The 23,730-nt window shown below is 40.5% G+C and overlaps 1 protein-coding gene and 1 long non-coding RNA gene across 2 annotated transcripts in view; one reads left to right on the forward strand and one right to left on the reverse strand.

Annotated features, from left to right (window-relative positions):
- LOC137448215 (uncharacterized) overlaps positions 1-17,200 on the reverse strand; it is a 31,754-nt gene extending 14,554 nt beyond the window's left edge. Inside the window, exon 1 of the long non-coding RNA XR_010989003.1 lies at positions 17,112-17,200. This is a non-coding gene — a long non-coding RNA (uncharacterized lncRNA). The remainder of the gene's footprint in view (positions 1-17,111) is intronic.
- Positions 17,201-20,208: 3,008 nt separating this feature from the next.
- The window catches only part of MEOX2 (mesenchyme homeobox 2), a 53,873-nt gene continuing 50,351 nt past the window's right edge, over positions 20,209-23,730 (forward strand). Inside the window, exon 1 of the mRNA XM_068152497.1 lies at positions 20,209-21,158. Within this exon, the coding sequence (XP_068008598.1) occupies positions 20,648-21,158 (511 nt within the window). The 5' untranslated portion in view covers positions 20,209-20,647. The remainder of the gene's footprint in view (positions 21,159-23,730) is intronic.

The following is a 23,730-nucleotide window of genomic DNA, read 5'->3' on the forward strand; positions in this document are numbered from 1 at the left end:
ATAGGCTTCTTTGTTCTGGGACCTCCTTCTGTCTTCTCCTAATTCTGACCTAATTCTGTCTTCTCCTTTAACCAATTAAGAGCTGGAAACCTTCTCTTATCACAAGGCCTTTTTAGGGTTTTTTAGAGGTTTTAGTGAAAGATCTTTTAAAAAAAAAAGCAACAAGTAAGCTTTATCTTTTTCCTCATATTTGTTTAAGCAATTACCTATGTAAATTCAGTTTATTTATCCACAAATTTTACTGTTTATTGTAGCTTTTACTGTTTTTCTACAGAATCAGTTTACTGTCTTGCACTTGCACAGATGTCTTATGTCTAGGCATGTGGTATCACATTAGCTGCCTTTTTGTCCTTCGATACAAAGACATTTTTAAGAGGAGGCACTGAGGAGAGCCAATACAGGTTTAACTGTTAACATGATGAGAAGGAAATCAAACACTCTTCTCACTTGGTTTGAATGGCAGCCCTGATTCTGTGCTAACACTGTGGGTCCTCCTTCATATTTGTTCATCGTACCCCTTTTTTTTCCCCCTGCTTTTTCGTCCTCTTTTTCTACATACCCACAAGAACAAACTATTTTGCATTAGCAGAATGCTACGTGCACTGCATCACATCAGGCAGGAGAAAACACAGAAAAAAATTCTTTTGGTTTGACCAGAACCAGTTGTGGGGTTTAGTTTTGGTTTTGGTTTGGTTTGGTTTTCCTAGTTTTTCTTGAAAAAATAAAATCTCTATTTGCATAATGCGACTACTTTCCAGGAAATAGATTAAGCATTTGATTCTACTCTGAATATGTTCAAAGTTTTGACCTTTTTGTTGTTTGTTGGGGTTTTTTTTTTTGCCTTTAAACTCAATACAATGTCTCAGTTCATACATCTGTGAGATCAAAAATACCCAGTTCCAAAGCACTGGGTAGGAAATCTATTAAGAAAGCCCAGGTGTCTGAGGAACCGTTTGACAAGTGGAAAGACGAAAGGAACACAGGGAAAAGGAACAATGTCAGAGAAGTGTGAAGACAAAGGGTCTGGAGGCAAGGTTCGTGCTCAGTGTCATAGGGGGAATAGAAACTCCAGCGGTGTCAGCTTTCTCTCTGTAATGCATCTCTGTCTCAATTCATGCTAAATAGATTGGCATGTACTGCTGACAGCCTATTATTTTACAGCCTGTGTGCTTTTTTATATATTTAGGTAATAGTACAGTTCAGTCCCTTAGCTAGATTATCAATAGGATGTAATGAGAATCCACAACTTTTATAGATCTGGTTTATGGTAGCGTAACAGTGAGACAAGTGTTGTCTTTTCTGGGGACTTTGGTGACAGCAGAGTGGAAACAACTGGCCTTTTAACTGGCCTCTCTGATGCTACCAAAGGCTGTTTGAAGATTTAGTCAGTGGAGCCTAGGGAGTGGCTTGATTTTATATAAAGTGGATATCTGCAATAAGTCAGAGGAACTGTGCTTCAGGATACCTATTCTTCCAACTGTAATCCTGCATTTTGTCATTTCAGCTACAAATGGCTTCAGTTGTGTAGGTGAATCTCAGTTCAGGTTGCCTAATCTTTTCACTGCTGATACTGCTGCATTATTTAGCCAGCATGGAAGTACCTAGTTCTACTCCTGAGAACAGAAATAGTTTAGGACAAACTTAATAAATTCCCAAATAAGTTTTACTTAACAGTTTCTCTAGCTTCTGTCAAATTGCTTTCAGTAGTTTAAAGACAGAGGAAGTGGCTAATTTTTGTATCTATCCTCCATAACAGCAGTTATCACAAGATGATGAAAGCCAAAGCCAGTCCATTCAACAGCATTTGCGACATCTCACTTTCAAACGCTGTTTCACATCCCCCTCCCACCATATTATGAACAGCACATCAGGAATATCCGTACATGAGTGCATGTATAGATGGCATCTGTGGCTTGTCTGAGCTGAAGGTCATATATTTCATTGTATGAAGGAGATAATACCAATAGCTTGCACGTGTGTAAATTTTCCACCAGAAAGGGCAGTTTGCCAGTCTCTAGGCTTTGCTTAAGACATTATTTTTCTGTCCTACACTGCTTTTCCTTCATTGTAAATTCCTTGTACTTCTGCAGAACTACCTCCAAGTCTACAGCCAGTGGGCTGTAGAGTGGGCAGTGACACAAGTGGCAGCTGCAGCCTTTGTCTGTTGAACTCACAGGTTTCAGCCCTTCTCACAGCATGATGCAAGAGCAGAGTTCCCACGGGGCTGAGAATCAGGCTAACTGGGGTGAAAGGACATAGCCATATCAGCATAAAATTCCTAGATTTTTAAATAGATCTCTTTCAAAGAAATATAAATCCTGGAATATGAGGCCAGGTTACAGTTTTAGTGGCTTGTTTAACTAGTCAGTAAGGACTGTACTAAAATGAATTTGGGTTTAGGCAAATTTGAAAGTCTATTCAAAAGCCTGTTTCCTCTTAGTTTTTAAGTCGGCTTAAGTAAATAAAATTATAGCTATATGTTCTGTGTTTTGTGAAAAGAAAGTAAGTTTCAGGTCTTAAGGTTATGTCAATAACATTAAAAATATTATTTATGATTAAAGTTTTACTAATGTGTCTATGTCCAGCTGTTTAAAAATTCTGAAAACTTTTCCAGCCAAGGCCTTATGGATCCCTTCATTCCGTGACTGCTTTTTTTGTCCATAATTTTTTCCAAGATGCAGTATAATTCCACATTTTAGCCAAAACCTCCAGTCTCATGCTATATAGACTGTCAGTTGATTCTTTGTCTTCCTGCTTTTCTGCAGCATGCCAACACTACTTTTTACTCTCTGGCTTTCTTTTGGAGAGCAATTTAATTGCATTTGAATGCCTGGTCCCTGGACTGTTCTGTGGAGCCAGGTAGCTGATGATCAGGAAGCCAGTCTTTGGAGTCCAAGACTGCAGCTGGAAGCTGCTGGAACAGGCTAAACAAATAGGAGCTGTTGAAAAACAGAGCAACAGCAGAGGCTGATAAAGATGAGCTGTAAAAGACTGTCTTCAAACTCTCCCTCCTGTGGAGAGAAGTAAGTGCCAATCCTGTCTGTCTGTATAATCTGAGACATCCCAGATCTACAGGGATTATTATTATTTTTTAATTAAAAATAAAATGCAGTCTCTTGTGGGGTCTGAGTGCTTCAACTTACAAAAGTGTATATTGGGCTTCTTTACCGCTTTCCTTCAGCTCCCTCTGAAATCAGCTGGAAATCACAGTTGATCTGAGTGGAAACAGAATCTACACAAAGTTCAATTGGCTTTTCAACTGAAAGCTCAAAAGGATTTTATCACTGGGCAAAGATTCCTTCCTGCCTTATTCAGAACTTTCTATTTACCTTACAGGCTGTATTTTTCCATACTAGCATAGCTCACAGAAATATTAGAATTGCCATACCTAATCAGGCTAGTGGTCCATCTAGGGTATTGTCCTTGGCTCCAGGTGCCTGAGAAGAAGATGCAAGATAATTCATAATATCATATCCCGGGGGAAGTATCTTCCTAATCTGTGGCAATTTTTGGCTAGCTGTTGCCCTGAGCATGAGTCTTCATATTCCTTATACACTTTTATCCTATCTAAGTGTCATCTATCATGTATGTTCTATTGTTTGAACTATTCTCTACAGGTTTAGGCATAAAGGTCACAATAGGACAGAGGTCATAAGTCACAGTAGATCAAAAGCCATAGCGTGTCAAATGTTGTAATATAATTCATGCTCGTGTATACAGCACATATATAAAGTGATAGCTCACACTAAGGCATTGCCTCACATTGCTCTTACAGCTACAGCTCCCCTAAGAGCATTATAATATGCTATTGACTTTCTTGTGGATTCATCATGCTGTGAATTATTTCTGGCCAGTGGAATGCATGGAGTTACCTTTTGGGTATTACTTAAGCAGGCGTCTTGTGATTTTGCCAGAGATCTTTTTTGCAGGAGTCAAGGTGTGTATTGTTTTCTGAGATTTTTTTTTGTCCTTTCTTTCCTTTTTTATTTAGTTTTTTTTTTTTTCCCTAAAGAAAGGGGGGGAAAATGGGAAAGAAACTGAAAATTTACACTTTGGCTTAAAGATATATTTGGTATATGAAAACGGCTCCTTTTTTTTTTGTCTTTTTCCCCTCCCATAAAAGAACTGATCCCATGGTCTCAGCAGGGATATGTACATGAAGCCATATTCAATAAACTTTTGGTGCCACAGTTTTTCTCTATTTCCTCTTAAACCAAAGAATAGACAACAGCCTGGTATTCAATCTTTTTAATTTCCTATGTACAGTTACTTACTTTTTTCCTTCTCTCTTTGTTTTGTTCCTCTTGGAACAAAAAAGAGATAAGGAATAAAACAAAAAGCGCTGTAAATGATCCTCTTCCTAAGGACGCTTTACTCCTTCTAACTGTTTGACTTTTCACCCTTTGGGTGCTTAGTGGAAAATCCATTACTTGCTTGCTGAGGAAAAAGCATTTAATGAATCACAAAATCATTCAATTATTCTTAAAAACACTTCACATAACACATCTTTTTCCAAGTAAAGTGTGCATTTTTCACATTTAAATGGTGCATAACTGCCTCATACAATCTGTCCCTAGAGTTAGAGACATTTTAACAGAAGGGTTCCAGGAGTGCACAGAGCATTTTGATATATATAAGCATTTAAAATCTTGCATTAAAGATGCAGAATTTCCTCTTCTCTCTTCACTGTCTTTCAACAATATTTATGCAAAGTTGCCTTTTTGCTCTTGTCAAATGTCTAGCTCTCCACTGAGCTAAGATCTGTGTGCTTTGCTTACTTGGGTGTGCTGCAGCACCACACGGTAAAAATGAAGTATATAGTAAAGCTGTTTGCTAGTATGAGGCAGCACAGCATTTAGAACGTTTTTGGAAATAAAATAAAAAATTATTTAGGAAGGGAAGTAAGAGATTTCCTCAGAAAAAAACCCATTCTTTTCAATCGTTATTGAGCCTGATGCTGATCTCTCACCACTTTTTTCTCTGCTTTTATAAGAGAAGTGCTTTCTGCAGACTGCAGTAGCTGCCATTTCCTACACAACTTTTTCGTTTTAGTTTTCTTTTCCCTCTGAGGTTGTTTCTTAATGGATTTACATTGTAAAATGTTCTTTTCTGTATTTTATGAAAACGTGTGTGCTTTACCCAGCAGAATCAGGTGGCCGACTTGGTTTGTAAAACCAACTTGAAGGCTGCACTTTTGCTGGGGCAAATGGGAATCGGTCTGTTTATTTGAATGCCAGTATATGAACTGCACAAGCTAAGGAGCTGGCCTTGAATTTGTAAACTTTCCTGCACTTTTATACCCCTGTAATTTAAACAAGTAATTTTTTCCATAGTAGTTATTTATTTATTTATTATAAATTTAATAGGAAAGGTATTTATACAACGGCTTTAGGCTAAATCAGCTATCTAACTTAGGCACAGTTTTAAGAACTAAACCTAGGTGTTTGTGCTTCTCTGCATAGCTGGCAGAGAGACAGAGATGCTGGAGGGCTGTAGGAAAAGGGGGATAGAGGGGGGGCTGTGGGGAGGTTTGGGGGGCAGCTGCAATTCCAAACACCTAAATCAGATGCCTGAAGTAGACACTGTGAATAACCTTCTAGATGACGGGAATTATTGGACCACATTAGAGAGAGAGGAAAAAAGTGAGGTTGGCATATGGCGAGTGTCCTACATATGGTATGTTGTTTATGTGTGTTTTTTCCGTTAGCATTTCTCTTCCCTTTGTTGTTTCACCTCCTCCTGCAGTCTCTCCTAACGACAATGTTAATTCAGAAATTTCTGTGGTTGAAGGAAAGTTTTTGGACCAACGCTGTTCTCAAGAGCACAAAAGCGGGCGAACCAAGTTAGCTCTGCCTCCTCTGGTCTGCCTCACTTAAACAGTGCTCTGTGTGCGCCTAATTTTCTATTTCCTTTTACTTCTCTGCAGCAGATAAGGTGTGCGTGTAGGGATTAAAATCACTTTGCCATAAAAATTTACCATGTTTCAACCCTCAAGACAGTGTTTTATATTTATTCAAATACCAGCACATTTTGCAATAATTAGAAATTATAGGCATGATATGACAGACAGGCGCTCTTCATACTGTATTAATTCCTTTGCTCCAGACAAATCCTGGTCTTATCCAATGTAGCTTCAGGGGGAAGCTCCCTTGTGCTGCAAAAAAGCAGGCTCCACCTGGTTCTGATTAACTTTGCACTGGTTGGATCTGCCCAGTGATGGCGTAAGAAAATACTGAGCAGAGAAGTCTGCAATTGAAGCCGTAGATTCATGGCCTATAAAACTAAAAGGCTATTATGGTCATCCACTCAGTCTGCCCCCCCCCGGGTAAGGGGCACCAGAACTTTTCTGAATTACTTTGTGTGCGTGTGTGTGTGTGATTTTAATAGAGAAAAGCATTCAATTTTGATTTAAACCTTCCATTATGTTTCTCCAACTACATCTTCTTACCACTGGCTTCTGTTATCCCTTTGTCATTGGACTTAAAACTCTAGTCTTATCAAATTTCTGTTTCTCACATAGTTATTGTTAAGATGTGATCAAATAGCCTATTAAACATCTCTCTGATAACCTACATAGATAGAGCTTCTTGAGCCTTTCATTACAAGGAATGTTTTCCAATTCTTTCATCATTCTTGTTGCTTTCCTCTGAACCTTTTCCAATTTTTCAACAATGTCTCTTGAATTGTGGACACAATACTTCCATAACTGGTTGCTCCTGTGCCAAAGACAGAGGTAACACAACCATGCTGTAAATTTCTCTGCTGATGTCCCCATGGGTTGAATCAGATTCATGTCTACCCTCTTGTACTCATGGCTCTTTACAGCTGATTCTGTCCTCTAAAGGCTTTTTTAGACTGTCTGTGGACAGGGTCCCTACCCAGTCTTTGTTATTGAGCAGCGTCTTAGATTGTCTGGACTGAAATTTACCATTTGTTTAACTGTGACCAGTTCGCTGAACAATCTACTTTCCACAGCAACTTGGCTCACTTTTTATTTACTAATCTTCCAATCATTTCAAATGCAAACTTTCTAAATATGTTTTCTTACCATTGATAAAAGAGTCACAGATGGAAAAAGAAATGCCACAGGGCCATGCATTCATGGGTTTCCATTAAAATAAACACCACTGATTATTTTCCCCCACTTACTACATGCTCAAGACTGTGATTTGACTCCATTTAATAGATACAATATTGATTTTAATAATTTTTTTCTTCATCAAAATATTATGATTAGCAACAAAAAGACTTTCCAATATTCCTCTGCACATTTAATACTACTAAAATTACCTTTATTCTACCGAATGCATACTCTTATTAAATGATATCTAGTTAGCTTTGGCAAGGTAATTTTCCATAAACTTCTGGTCTCATTGCTTTGATTCAAATGAACTAACATTCCTAGAAGCCGTTCCTTATTTTGCTTGAGATCAATGTGAGGTTGAAATGCCTACAGCCATTTAGGTCATCACATTTATTCTTTTGAAATATTCACCAATTTTTTTTTTTTGCCTGGTTCTCTTGGATCTCTCTAGTTCTCCAAGACATACTAAAACTCCTCACTAACTGCGCAGACAGGTTCTCTGCCAAATGTATTAAAATACCTCCATGCAAATTACTCAGGTCTACTGATTTTAAAAATGTCTAGTTTTATTAGCTGCTATTTAACGTTCTCCTGCACTACTACCGAATGAGCTTCATCATAATGATCTGATACGAATGCATCATTTGATTCCCCCCCCCCAAAATATAGAAGGAAAGTAATCAAGAATGCTGTTTTTTAAAACAAAAAGTTATTACAGAAAGTCCAAGCAATTTCCATTTAATAATGGAGCCAAGCAATTGTTAGGATTCTTTCTTCATAATAGAATTTCAGAATGTCTTCATATTATCCTTATCTCTGTTTTCTCTTTCTGACCTCTGGCTTTCTTTACATGCTCTATAATTCCCAGCTTCTAATTTACGTTAATTGCCACACTTTCCCCTGCTCCTCCCTTTTGCTTTGGTTCTTTTTTGCCTCTTTTTTTCCCAGTAGCTACCTTCACTTACAATGTCATTTTACTATTTCCACCAAAAGTGTAGGTGGTTTTCCCTTGATCATGTCTTTTTTTGGGGTGTCCTTTACAGCTTGCTTAGCAGACTGAAGTTGTCAGTCACATTTTTTTCCTTTAATACTTTTCCCAAACAACTGATTTATTCTCACTGTCCACTTTTAAAAGCTGTCTGTCTCATATCAGCAAATGTAAACACTGGATTTTATTTCATTTGCTCATAACAAATGTAATCAAGTTGTAGCTATGTGCACATAAGCAATTAATTTTTAATCCCTCTGATTCTTCTGTCAGACTGAATTCTAGCATAGAATTCCTCTGTGTTGGATCTAGTTAGGGAAATTGTCATTTTTGATCTGTTTAATGTAGCCGATGTTTTATTATGGACACTCTGAAGTTTCCAGCTCATGTTAATATTATTCCATACCCTATAAGAATTTTTTCCATGTTAAGATATTTCATGACCTGTGTGGAAGCAATACAGACTTTCAAAATTATTATTTAAATGTGACAGCAATAAGAATCTTTCAAGCGAGGCATAAAAAGTGAGATATAAAGTGTCAGTCTGATACAACTGCACTTTGAATTATTGCTTCGTAATAGAGTGTGGTTTTAAAAATATTGACACAGTTACTGAGAGGTGTGAAAGATTTAAAGTACAGAAGCTGTTTGGGTGTTTGGGTTTTTTTGTAGGAGTAAAGTGTGAACCTGGATTCACAGTGTTCTCTCGTAATGTCTGTTTATTTACAGTACCCTATGCAGATTGCTCACTTCAGTGCTTTGACCATAAATATGTAACATACCAAAAATGCAGCTGCAATTATAGCAAATCATAAAATGCTGGAAATTGGGTCTGAAATTCCAACCTCTTTGAAGTCAATACCACTCAAAATGTTAGACTTCCAGAAGTTTTCTTCACAAAATGCTGTTCCATATTATAATGATTTCACTTGCAACTAGCTTCATGGTAAAGTTCACCAACTGGACCATAACTCTCAATTACCTCACTCTGATTTAATCCCATTCTTTAAGAGTGTGAAATCTATTAAATATTGATATTAAATAAAGACTGCTTTCAGGGAATGAATCTTCTAATTCTGGCTACATGATTCCCTAGAAACATTTTAGAAGAGGAATACTGCATTTCTATATGTGTTACAAGCAAATTACTCTTCATGACGGCCCTGAACTGAATGTTTATGGTATACCTTTTAATTTTAGATATAGTTGCCTGACAATGATCCGACTTTGATTTTTACATTTTTTCTTGCCTGTTTAGATGAAAAGCTTCCCTGCTCAATGCACAGTACCTGATGCAAAAGGGCAAAGATCTCCATAGGGGTCCTATTAAAATATCATTGATCATTAGCTGGTTACTGTCTAAAATTAATTGGTGAGGTCCTAAATATTTTATCATCAAGAACACAATACATTACCTGTTTTCTGCAATTTTTGCCAGTGCCTTATGAATGTATAATACTGATGTATATATATGACAATTGAGAAAGGAAACACCAAACATATTTGGAGAACACAATCAGTATTAAATGCATTAACAATAGATTTGGCTTCAGTACAATAAATCCAGGGAGACTCCGCAAGCACGGGAACAAGAGACATTTTCTACACAGATGTATTTCCTACTATTTAATGTACATAAAACGCATGAATTGAATTTGCTATTGGTATTCTGTACCATGAGGAGGCTGAGGAAAAAAATCCATATAATCATGCACGGGTGTAATACCAAATATGAGAAAATAGCATGTTGTGCCAATCAGACAACTATTCACAGCAAAATGGTGATTTGGGAGCTATTCACGTGAGCAGGAACACTTGTTTCATCTGGGAGAGGCCAAGGTTGACCAATCCCAGTGACTGATCTACCCTACCACCAGTACAAAATGGTTATTGAGGCTACGTATCTGGGAAACTGGACTTTCTCTGCTCATGCTCTTAATGATCAGATTTGTCTTTTCCTGGCAGCTTGTGCCACTGATCAGATTCACTGGAAACATAAAAGAGAAAATGACTGCTGAACAAGCGGAGTGTTATCTTCCTTCTTGTTCTGTTTGCCCATGTGCACAATGAAAGGAAGCTGGTGGAGGTCCTGGTCCAGGAAATGAATTAGGGGCTTTATCATCAGACAATAAGTTGAGCAAATGGCAGATTACAAACTACTTCTCTTCAGGGCACTACTGAAGGACTCTTGGCTGAATTCAGTGACTTAGAGATACTAGTTCAGGAAGTATATGGGGATTGTAAAGATGAGCAGCCAGAAAATGAGAGATGCTTGTGCAAGGTCTGCTGTCAAGTAGTGGGCAAAGAACACAGGAAATAAATCTAAAATTCTAGAGCCCTGAAGTCCTGGTCGTTTTAATTCATTTCAGAAGATGGAGTAACCCACCACAATTTTTACTCTGGAGCTTTTGGTTGATCATGTTTATCTTGCAAAGGAGAGCCCATTTGATGAAAGATTACAATAATATGAATTAGCAAATAAATATCACGAAAAGGACTGTTTGTTTCATACTGGTTCCATTCAATATAAATAAATCAAAGAGGACTTTAAAAGCAAGGAGTTAAAAACAAAAAATTCTTCTGCAACCAGTGAAATAAAATCTTTCTGCCCTCAGCTGTCCTTGCTGTCACGCAACCCTTCCTCAGATTCTGATTGAAGAGGTACAGAGAAGAGGTTTCAATATTCTACCCTGTAAAATTAAAGATCGTAAAGCAGAACATTGACATGGTGACTGAACCCCTTTGAGCTTTCAAGCTGGTCTTTGGAAACTTGGAAGGACTCCAGATTTTTCCTGACTCTTTGTTTTCAATACAAAATAATCTGGAAATAATACCTGTAGCAGGAATGATAATAATATATACCTGTAATAAAGACACAAACTGGTGGAAATATTTCAGCTTCGTCTCTTCTACTAGCAATATGAACTTTACCTTGACACGATCATCTCAAGTAAATTCTTTCTAATGCCAAATTATTTGAGTTCCATTTTTTCATTTTTATTTTTTTTTTCAAATTTAAAATGGATACACAGGAGAACTGAAAACAACTTAGAAGAAATCTAATCTACCAAAAATCTTTATGAGTAAACAGTTACCCTAATAATCTCTCAGTCTATAAACACCTCAATAAGATATCTAGAGAAAATTGTTCAAAATTCTTACAGGCTCAGTACCTCTGAAGATGCTGCAAAGCTGCTCTGCTCACACTGGTTAACTGGTTACATAAGGAACCAGGGAATTCTGTGCACTGTTAAGCTTTCTGGAGAGAAAGTCTTTCTTCTTCTCCCTACCCCTAGGTTAAGGAACAAATTTTCCATACAAATTGGCATGATGTGGTAGATTTTTCCCTCTGCTATTCCTTATCCCTGACATTCTCGGCATGGAGAATGGCCACTAATGCCAAAGGGATGCTTGGCTCGTTGTGCTCTCTTGGTAGCTACTTCAGAAATGCTGTTAGATGAAATAGCAAGGGACAGCAGCGTTTTAGCCGTGATCCATCAGGCAGATCTGAGAGGAGCCGTTTGCCCTGAGAGAGGATAGACTTTCGAGACATATGGTGCTATAATGGGGGGGGTGGGGATTTTTCAATTCCAATCCACCCATTCCGGATGAGAGAGACTGAGCTAATACCCTCGTGTATGGTGTAGTGCATCTAGCTACGGAAGCAGCGTTAGGATGGAATTTATGGACTCTCTAAATTGTTTGCCAGGAAATGTTTACTAGCTATGCACAATAAATGACTGTGAAAGCATATTCCTGTGTTTAATATGATATGGTTATTTCCTTATATTTGGGTCATACTATTATGATACCAATAAAGGAAACTTGAAAAAAAAAAAAAAAGAAAAAGGGAATAAAAAAAGAAAGCAAACAAGCAATGTATGTTTGTATTTATGGAGCTTAATTTGAGAAAGTCTGGTTGACTACAGATCGTACAGGCTAAACTTACTGCATGCACCCCTGGATACAAGCCATGCCTGCTTATAACAAATTAAATCTATGATTTCTTTTTAGAGTGAAATAGTCTCATCATCAAATCAAGGTATGTTTCTAAAAAATCCTCATTACTGCAGCTGCAGGGCATCAGACATAATGCAATTACTGTACATTTATGAGGAAAGGCTACCTACCTGCTTTCCAAAGTAGGTACACAGCTTTGCAAGTTAGAAATTACACAGGCAGTTTTAAGCTGCAGGCTGAAATCTCAGAATTTCGCTCTGTGATATAACCCTTTCTTGCACGCAGCTCACTGTTGTACCAGGGACTACTGTACAGTTTTATAGGGTGTGTTAGATTAGATACATTCCCAAACATTTTACTCTGCTAGGAAGCTAAGTCAGGACTTTGTCCGGTAATCTGCGCAAAGAGCTTTTTCTGCTCCTTCATTTGCTTTAAAGCGAGGCATTCATTCTATATATGTGTAACGCATCTGAGCACTCTCCCTATTATTAAAAGAAAGCAAGCACTAACCTAATTTGTTTTAATCGTACATTAAGGCTTTGAGCCTGGAGGTATGTTGGCATTTTTGCATGGTTGAACACCCTCTTTTAGTGTATACATATGTGTATTTATACATCCAGCATGCTGTTCGTGATAGGGTTTTTGAAGTTTAGTAAACAAATCTTTGGAGCAATGCAGTTTCTGTGATTCAGCTTGTATTTACTGCAAATAAGAATAACTACAATAGACAGGCATGCCTTGTCTCTTGCTTACTATGAACATAACAGCGGAGATCAACTGATAAAAATGAACAGAAGAAAGTTTAGGTTTATTTTTTTGAAAGTCCCAACTTCTCTAGCAGATAATGTAATTATTTTAGTGAAACAAACGTTTGAAAATGCATGGCTAGAATAATTTATCCCTCACGTCTTTTTCATACACATTCCTTTCAAAGTGACATGTTCAGTGGGTTTTATTTCTGCAACCACAACAAGCAGTATTTATGTTTATCTAAACTTTTTTTTTAAATGGCTATTGTGGTCTCACAGTGAAGTTAATCCAGTGAGAGCAGTGGGGGAAAACATCAGCGCTCCTCAAGGTCAAGACTGAAGCCAGTTCGTGATGTAAAACATTTAAAGGATGAACTGTTTCTCTAAACCGTTTTCACATCCTCTACCAAGCTGATCACAGTAGTAAAAGAATAATTTGTTCGTATTACTACTAGAGGTAGAAGGCAGTGATAAGAGAGAGGCGCTACAGATACCTTGGTGACAGCAAAACTTCTACAAATGAGAATTTGTATGTTTGGATGCACCATGGATGTATGACTCATAGCACAGGGTTTTTGTATTAGTTTTCATTCAAACTTGATTGTTTGCAATGAAAGAGCTTTAGGTAAGATTTTTTAATTAATATTTTTTTTAATTGTATTACAAATACCTATCTCAGCTTAATCATACTGCCTACAGCTAATGAGAACTCCACAATGCTTCCAAGGCAGTTTACCTGGACAGTATCTGTTTTATGAATTTTAATCAGAGTTGCATTGAGCGTCACGAAGGGAAAGGCACGGCTTCCAAGAAGCTGACATGTCTCGTGCCTTTCTCTTCCATTAGAGACATGCTATGCCTCCAGATGCTGCAGTCTGGATTTAGGGGCATACACCGCTCTTGCACAAATAAGAGTTGCATATGTTATGAGTTAATTCCATTTTGTTGTGTTCTCTTGCACATGGCGTTTTGAAACAGTTAAATGGAAAATATTCTTAGTTTACCATCTTGTATTGAAATGCACTTGGATTGTTAAATAAAATCTAAATCCCTAAGTGATATGTTCTACAGCTCAAATGCACAAACGTGTAAAGTTCATGGACAAAACGCCTGCGAGGGAATTGCACAAATCCAGACAGTGTTCCCATGTGCTATATTTTGAATTTGTGTCTCAGTCAGCTGAAAAGTATCCTACATAACACACCTTTTCTTCGCTGTACAGCTGAGCTCACAGTGCTAGGCACTTTTCATTTCAAAAAGATGTGAGAATAAAAGAGCTTCACTCTTTTATTGAAGGCATCTAATTGAAATGAAATATGTGAGATAGGAATCCATGAAGAGGAAGGTGGCTCCTGAGAGTGATTCAGTGTGCCAAAGTCCAACAGGTATACTTAGATGATGTGAAGGTACCGCAAAGAAAGTCCGTTACTGGAGTAGTTTATTGAACTCACTGTGAGACCTATCTGCATTGTATCAAAGGACATGCAAGTGTGGTGCCTAATAAAGCATAACAAATACAAATATCTTGGAAAGGTTCATTTCAAGAAGCAGTGTAATATGTTCACAGCTCATTAATAATGTTACTTTATGGTTGGGGGAAATAAAACAAATAAGCTTATGCAAATATGGTTTTGGAAGGTGACAGTCTCCTTAAGGCATGACACTTGGACCTTTCTTCAAGATAGTTTAAGAACCTGCCTATTTTATTTTAAACATCAGTAGTGTCATTGGGGCTAGCAAACTTAAACCAGTTTCCTAAATCAGAATCTTTAAGACAGAGACAATTTTATCTTTTGGTGATGTCTTTGCAAATTACACTCTTCTTGGCTTGTATGTTCTAGGGAAATCTAGCTAGCTTTCAGGTTTGTTTTTTTCTTTTCTTTTCTTTTCTCATTCTTTCACAAGCTATAATATCTGCATTTTTTAAAAAACAACTTAGTTTTATCTGAAATGATCATTTCAAACAATTGTTACTTTGTTACTCCTATGCAGTATAGGCTTTGAGGAGCATGATGATACATTAAAAAAGCACACACAATTTTTAGCTCTCTGCTTCCTACAGCTATTACTAATTAAGGTTCCAGTCCTGCAAATGCTTCTAGTGGAGCACATCGCCATGAACACAGACAGGACTCTCTGAAAACACAGTACTCCCACATGAAACTGGCAAAATTATTAGAGGCTGAGCAATTCAGGGCAGTGAATCTCTTTCTGTTCCGAATATGAGCTAGTTAGGGGCTTCTGCTCCGATCCCAGAGCTCATCACACTGTAAATCATACACAAACACACCTGCAAAGTAAGTGACATAATCCTAGCAGCTTTTTAAAACCTGGTTATTTTGTAGTTATTTATTCCTGGTGTCTTTTTCTCCATACAGAGAAGACAAAATTAGAAGTTACTAATTAGAAATGAGCAGGAATGCACACTGTGAGCATTATTTTACTAATTAATGTGTAAAAGAGCTGTTGAAGATTAGTGACTTATCACTCTCCTAACATCCCCTGATGGAGGCAGAATTATTAAATATGCCCCCTGCTGCTGGTCCTGTAAAAGCCTGTCAGGCAGGGAACAATAAATATTTCAGGTAATGGTAGGGGCGTTGTCTCTGTTTCAGTCGTTGCAATGTAAGCAAGTCATAGCCTAAACCATCTGATGTATTAAGATTCAAATCATCCACGTTTTTCATTCCGGGTGACTAAAACTTGAAGTATAATCAGCAAAATATTAATATATACAAATGAAAAACACAATGAAAATTGTATCCAATAATAAAATGAATAATGCCTTTTCCCTCTGTGACTAGTAATTTTAATAGGAGAATGGACTGACTATCATGTCTAACTGTCAAGATCTGGAAAAAATAGAATGGAAAACATATTTTTTCCATATTTTTTTAACTTGCCTGCACTATTAAAGTAACCTACAAGGCTTGTGATAACTGTTCTTTTAGTTTGGTCTTCTTAAGCGGAGATAATACTAGAAAGAATGAAGCAGTTGTTAAATTGCAGTATAATGTGCAGATTGGGAAACAAATACTATTGTGCAGGATGGTTCTGTTTGCAAATAAATTATCCATTTAAAACAAGCACACCCCAAAGTTTTGAAGAGAACTTGGTCTGAGGCTTTTGAGTAACTAATGTGGAGTGGAAGTTTCTTATAGCCTAAACTCTAAAAGCCTTCCTGAAACATCAGAGTTCAGGTGTGAAATCTCAAGTACATTGGTTTGTTTAAATTAACTGGGAAGCATAAGAAATGTTATTGGTTCGAGTAGGCTGACAATTCAAATAACTTTTAATGATGGAATGCAAAATTGCAAATAATTTCCAATGAGGGCTTCGTAGTTCATCGCAACTTTCATGTAATGTACTGAATTGCTGGCATAGCTTTAAAAGTTTTAACACTTGGAGATCATGAAAATTAGAACAGAATCTGTATGCATATGGGAGAAGTAGCTGCGAATACAGATTTATAGATACATTGTAGTCTTTAAAGCAAAAATGGTGTCTGATAAGTGTTAAACCATGGCACGTGTAAACATTAAAAAGAGCAAAATGGAAGTAAAACACAGAAATGCAATGTTAGAGGTATGCGGTATGTCTCATGGTAGTGTAAGCTCTCACAAAGATAAAATGCTTTTATGGTGAAGACACTCTATACCATAGGTTTGTGAATCATAAATATGCTTATCACCATTCTTAACTGGACAGGGATTTGGTACTTTTGACAAAGCCAGTCAACAAATTATTCATTTTCTGTGCAAGGATTTTCAGTTCAGGAATCCAGGCATCCTTGAAATGATGCATAATCCCCAGGCTTTATTACTGCTGATATCTGTAGGTTTCCATTGCAGCACAGGTATCAAGAGGAACGAATTATATTGCTTCTATGGGAGTTAAATAGGCAAAATTCAGGGGGAAAAAAAAAAAAAAAGGACTGAAAATAAACATACATCTGTTGTGAATCTGGATTGACTCTAAGGTTAAATAATGATGCCTGCCTTCACCAAATTGCCATGGAAAAATACGAACTGATCATAATTACAGTACAATAAAACCTCGTCCTCTTCCTTTGGTAGGCTCTTGAGTACAATAAAATCTTTGGCTAAAACAAGCTGAATTCATATTCATAAGCTTTCTCTTTGACAGTAAGGAAAATATTCTTAAATGGCATAAATTGCCATCTTTTTGCTGACTTCAAAAAAGTTAGGACACTTTATAGCACTCAAATGGTGCTCCCCAAGTATAACTATCTGCCTGACATTGCTGGAATATGCCTATTGCAAATATGCAAACCACACACTAGATACAACTGCTTAAGAATCCTACTTACGTTCTGATAAATATTCAGGAAGGTGGTTCCTTCGGACTCCAACGTAAAAAAAATGGACATGACTACAAAAGTCCTGAAGAGGAGGAACTGTGCACTGGCTCGTTCAGGTCAATTTTATATCATCTCTTTCCCTGTAAATCTTAAGCTAAAAAGAAGAACAGCAAATGCCACCAAACCCAAAAAACACAAAGTGAATGTAAATATTAGCCCATACATGAAAATATAAATGATGTTCCAAAATGTGTTGGCTCCAGATGTTTTTAAGAGCTAAACAGTTTACTGTTTTCATATATTTCAAACATTCTGTTTTTTCACTTGATGTTATAAGCTTTGGGCAAACTTGCTGGCATTGATTTAAGTTATGCTTTTGTACCATATGTAGATCAAGCGCATGTTCTGGAAAGATACAATCTGAACAAGAATTCAATCATTAATATTGAAAAGTAATAACTGCTTACACTTTCTGCAGTAATTAGTTCACTGAGCAGCTTTGCATTGAAGCTTTAACTGAAAAGTTATACATTTTTAGAAAGAATGGTATCAGATAGCCGTCATTATTTGATAACTGCACAGAAACCTTTTGAATCATTTCACTAAGTGTACAAAGTTATTTATGTGTCTTAACATTAGTTGCCTATGTTTGCATCCTCCTTAAATAGTTTAAAATGAAAGCATAAACTTATGTAGAGATTTTTATCCAGTTCTTGCATGTTTCAAAACTCATAGTAAAGAAGTAATAAGAACATTTGGTGTAGGACCTGTGTACTTGTTACGGGACTCAGCAGCCCAAGGAAGTGCAGTCCCAAATATTAAGATTTGATGATGAAGCTAATGGCAAACACTTTGCCGTGCCATTGTCACTTTGCTATTGCATTCTTCTTTTTTCTTTCTCTGTTTTTTTTTTTTTTTTTTTTTTCCCCTCTTTTTTTTCTTCCCTTCTTCACCTTTTGGAGCCTCTCCCACATTTCTCTAAAAAGTGCTATTTGGCTCCGTCTCTTATTTCTCTTGGAAACACAATCTTTCTCCCTCCCCCTTGCACCCTCTCACTTTCTTCATTGTGCTTCCCTTTCTTTTTGTACCGTGCGAGAAATCCTGTGAGGGCATCCCCTAGAACTGAAAAAGGGCATTTTTACACCGGGTTGGGCTTGGGACTTCCCCGGCGCCTTGCGCATCTCCGGCGACGTCCTGTCCCTTGCAGGAGGAGTCCTGGCATTGCTGCCCCCTCGGTCCCGGCCCGGGGTCCTAGCATTCTGCCCTCTCGGTCCCGATTTGGGGTACTGGCATTGTTACCCCTCGGTACCGGTCCCCGTGGCAGGGGTGACAGCAGCAAGTTGGAGTGCCGCGAAGGGCAGCGCTGCGGTGCGGGGGGCAGCGGCCGCCGTGGGGGGCACCGCCCTACCGCTCCCCGCTCTCCCACCTGGGGCCGCCCCCGCAGCCCCCAGGGATGGGCCAGGCCCGGCGGGGTCGCTGCGAGCGCGCCGAGCCGGTAACCGTATCACTGTTTCCCTGCACTGCCTGTTCCGAGGGACACTGCCACCCCGGGGCTCACAGCCCGGCGAGTTGGCAAAGCCAAGAGGGGTTCGGCCCTCCGGTTTTCTTTGTACTCCTCTCTTTTAATATTAGAGCACATATTGAAATGATAAACACAATGAAAAGCACAAAATATTTCATCAGTGTTGTAACTGTATATTTCCTTTATTCTGAAGAAATATCAAGTTTAGCACAGTGCACAGAGGCAGCCACTTCTGCTTTGAACGCCACACTCTTTTTGAAGACCGAGTTGTTGCACTTAAATCTAAAGACAATTTTTACAAAGCATTAGATGTCAGAAAAGGGGGGAAAAGTCTTACCGTCGAAAGACTGCTGCAGGTTCCAGCTCAGTCTGAAACTGCAGGGAAAAGTCGAGCAGCTGCTGAACAAAAGTTTTAGATTTTTTTTTTTTTTTTTTAAAGAAAGTCTGCAAAACTAATTTCCCACAAAATAGAAGTCAATTTCCGTTTAAGAAACTAGCTCTTGCAAATCTCATACAATTTCTGATTTTTTCCAATAGCAATTGAAATTAATTTTATCTTTCACACATGGACCCAAGAATTTAGACTTAAACTGCTGGACCGAAATGTTTTCCCACTCCCACTCCCTCTTTTTTTTTCTTTTTTTCTTTTTTTTTTCCCCTTTTTTTCCCTTTAAATATTGGTTGGGGTGAGAAGAAGGAAGGTACAGTGAGGAGGAAAGGCTAAGAAGGAAAACGTTTGCTCAATGGGCACCTCTTTGGTCAGTGATCAATATATGTGTTGTCCCAATTTAAACCACTCAACAGCCGCCTTCGGTGACTGCTATTAATTCCACTACATGTATCTTAAAGAAAAAAGTTCGGAGACTCTGAGTTGTCCCCCCTGAGCCATTAAAGACCATAACGAAGAAAATGAAGATACAGGGAATAAAACTTAGGCGAGTTCTAGTTTTGAAGGGACACGGGCCAAGAACGGAAACTTGTCTTTCCCCGGCCAGATCCGAGCGCCCGGTGAGCGCCGGTGGCTTGGCTGCAGAGCCACCGAAGTTCCTGATGCTGGGAGTACAGCGTGAGGTGCGGGCGGAGCGGCATCGTGTCCCGCATAGCACTTAGGCGGGCCCCGATAACCCCGCAGGCTGTCGCAGCCGCCTCCCACCTGGGCGCGCAGGTGAGGCCCTGCCCAGCGCCTTCCAACCTCCGGTAGGCAGCGGAGGGGGGACCCCCGCGCCCCGCCTGCCGCCCCCGAGGAAATCCCGCGTTTTTTTCTTTACGTCTCTATTGCCCTCCCCTGCCCGCTCGCCCGGACGGCAGCGGCACCCCAAGCGGGCCCGGCGGGGCGGTGTTGGCCCTGCAGGGGCACCCCCCGCGCCGATCCGCCCCGGGGGGTGGGGGCCGTGCGGACGGCCCAACCGGCCCCGGGGCAGCCCCGGCGGGGGCCGCGGCAGGGAGGGAGGCGTGCTCCCCGCGGCCCGCCCGGGGGCAGGGACGGGCGGGCTGCGCCCCCGCCGAGACACCCCCACCCCTCACCCCCCACCCCCCCTGCTGCTGCGGCGAGCGCCCGGGGCGCGGGCGCGTAGAGCTGCCGCCCGCTGAAGGAGCGGCTGGGCGCGGGGACGGCGCTGGCGTTTCGGAGGGAGTTTGCATGTGGTCAGTGCTGTGCCGCTAAGCCAGCCCCCAGCTCACATTACACACTACTGTATTTATAACCTCTCGGAGCTGTTTCCCCCTTCAAGCAGTTCTCTGGGACCACCTTCTATTGGCTTCAACCTCTCCCGCTTCTTGACATCTGAGCAGCCCTGAGAAAAGGCTCATCTAGGTCCGAGTGTTTATGCAGCGGAGACTGGCCACTAGGGCTAAAGACCGGGATTATCTGAGCTCAGCTGCCTGCTGCAAAGTCTGTCGTTGCCGTTTTGGAAAAAAAAAACCCAAATCCCAGCCCCGATCTGTTTACAGTGAAAGTTGACAAAGGGTGGTGAAGTTGGATCTTTCCTAAACTCTCCTGCCTGGAACCTGAGACTTGTATGCCATGGATCACACACTCTTTGGCTGCCTGCGCAGCCCCCATGCCACGGCGCAGAGCTTGCACCCTTTCTCCCAGTCTTCTCTTGCCCTGCATGGAAGATCTGACCACATGTCCTACCCTGATCTGTCTTCTTCTTCTTCCTCTTGCATAATAGCGGGATACCCCAATGAGGAGGGCATGTTTGCCAGCCAGCATCATAGGGGGCACCACCACCATCACCATCACCACCACCACCATCACCAGCAACAGCAGCACCAGGCTTTGCAGACGAACTGGCACATTCCTCAGATGTCGTCTCCTCCCGCCGCGGCCAGGCACAGCCTCTGCCTTCAGCCCGACTCAGGAGGACCCCCGGAGCTGGGCAGCAGCCCCTCAGTCCTGTGTTCAAACTCTTCCAGCCTGGGCACTAACACCCCCACGGGAGCAGCATGTGCGCCAGGGGACTATGGCAGGCAGGCTCTGTCCCCGGTGGAAACCGAGAAGAGGTCCGGCAAGAGGAAAAGCGACAGCTCAGGTAACGGCTCATGCTGTCCCCTGCGTGGCGGGACTCCCGGGCTGAGGGTGCTGGGGGGAACTGCGCTGCCGGGCCCCGGGTCTCGCTCCCCGGCCCGACTCGGGTCTGCTCGGCCCGGTCTGTCTCGACTGGGCTCAGCTGGCCCCGGCCTCTGCGCCGCTGTGCTCTCGCCGCCCGCTGACAGCGGGCTGCCAGTTCGCGCCTTCCCTCAAACGGTCCCTCGGAATCTCCATCATTACAGCAAGCTTTGCTAGGGCTACGGGGTGGGGGAAGCAAACGGAAAAAATCCAGCATGTGATAGGGCATGAAATCAAGGTGGTTGTGTGTGTGTGCGGGGGAGAGTTTTCTACAAGCCCAGGAGCGAAACGTGCCTAGTTTTGGTGAGGATTTCAGCATGTGGTTCCCCCGTCCCCCTCCCCCCCGGCCGGTACGCCACCGCTCCTTGCAATTCCGAATATAGCGCGCTTCGGCCCCTCCGCCCCTCCGCCGCTGAGCTGACTGCGGTGCCCAGGCGATTGCACAACGCCTGGAAACTCTGCCTTGGAAGTGGGGATTCGGGAGAGGAGCTGGTGCCTTGAAGCCCTGTAGGATCTGGCTGCGCCTGCACCAAATCCTGAGCGTGGAAGGGTCAAAATCTGGAGTCTGTACAGCGAACGGGAGTTTTAGAAAGCGGCTTCACTACAGTTTGCTGCTGGCGGGGGCAGAGGGAAGCAAGGAGCTGTCTGACTTTTCAAATCACTGCAATTCTTACTTAAAGACGAATGTAAGGACCTGCAGTCATTCCAGGGCGATGATTCGGCATCACTGAATGTGCAAAAAAATTTGACACAGTATCTGCTTTTTACAATGGCAAAGCCTGTCAAAACCCCACTCTGACAAAAGCCACTCGGCGAAGGCAACGCGACTGATGGCACTTCCGTTAGGGCACATATAAACCAAGAGGTCATCACAAACAAGACTGAGGCAGGCAGGAGGCACTTGAAAAAGAGAGGGCTCAACAGTTTGAAAATCCAAGAGCATTTGTAAGTGAATTGTTTGTTATTGAAGAAGAGAAAGCAAAAGGCTTTTCCAGACATTTATGAAGTTCAGAACTGAAACCGTGACCTCTTTCACGCGAAATGTTGTGAGCCTGGTAAAGTGGTAAGCAACAGAAACTGTTAAAAAAAATAACCCTCAAGGATACCATAATTTTCCACACTGTCATTTACATACATTTGCAGTAATTCAGAGTGAGTTTAACTGAATCTCAATTTACGTAGCCTGGAAACTCTTCCAAGATTAAAAGCCGTATCTAGATAGAACACTGCTGGGGAATTCTATTGTTGCATCTTCATTACATTTTATGAGATAAAAGAAATTCTTTGATTTAATGAGGTTTATGAGTGATACTAAAATCTGAGTCCTCATTACTACTGGGAAAAGAACTGGCTGCCTGTTGGTGTAAGGATTTATTGTATTTGTCAGTCTATTTAAAGCTGAAGGAGAAAAGGAAATCAGTCCCTTTCACTGTCAGGGAAGTGCCTGTATCACTTTCTGTTTATTTCTTTTTGCAATGCAAACCCGAAAAACCTGACAACAACAGAGTAGGGAATGTCCCAAACCTTACTCTGAAATGACTGGAGTCTTCCACTGGATTTAGTGGAGAAGGGTTCAAGCCTTTAGCCATGGTTACACTTCTCTTGTGCTGTATTCTGAACCTCACTTTCTGAGACTTTCTGAAGATCAAGGCAGGTAACTATTTCCTCCTCCCTTCCGCTAAGAAAAAAAAAAAAAAGCCATCCACATCCACACAACTGAGACTCTCTCAGACTGAAAATCGTCTGACAACAAGTGGGTAGCTGCTGTGTCCTTGGGTTTTCTTCAGGAAAACCTTGAGTTTTGGACTGAACATTTAACTCCACCCCTTCATTAATTCTGAACAGTGGTGCTAGACATTTAATGCCTTTCCAATGTATGGTGGCCAGAATTAACTTTTAAGTCACAGCATTTCTGTATTTGTCATATATAGTTGCCCCTCATTTGGTTGAAAATCATCGCCTTGATTTCTCATTAATCTGTTTGGTCGTGGGGTTTTTTGGTTTGTTGTTTTTTAAAAGAGATTACTGTACTTGAAAGAATTTAATCCACGCCTTTCCTACTTTTTGGAGACATATTCATCACACTTGGAACTACTTCAATAGGCGTTTGTATAAAATCCTAATAGTAAATAACTAAGACGTGAAGAGAGACTGTTTAAGTTGCAGTGCCAGCACTCTGAGACAATTATTAATGCTCTCGCTTATTTACAGATATATTTCCTCTTCCTAAGCATATCACTTAAAGCTACAGAACGTTCAATGTATTCTTGAGCACTGAATCTGTTCGGCATTTCAGAGCTGAATTAACCTTAGGCTACCCCTTTCTTGCATTACTCTGCTTTTATTTCGGAATGTTTAAGATCAGGAACATTCATTCATAAAAGCTGAGTTTATAAATAGTTTCAAGAAAGTAAAAGGTGAACATTCCTTGTATCGTTTATGTCCTAAACTAGTAACTGTTGCTCAGCCATGTGCATACACTTGAAAATAATCCA

This window comes from Melanerpes formicivorus, unplaced genomic scaffold (genome assembly GCF_026170545.1).
Source record: "Melanerpes formicivorus ecotype bairdi unplaced genomic scaffold, bMelFor1.0.p_v2 SCAF_23, whole genome shotgun sequence".
Classification (NCBI taxonomy): domain Eukaryota; kingdom Metazoa; phylum Chordata; class Aves; order Piciformes; family Picidae; genus Melanerpes; species Melanerpes formicivorus.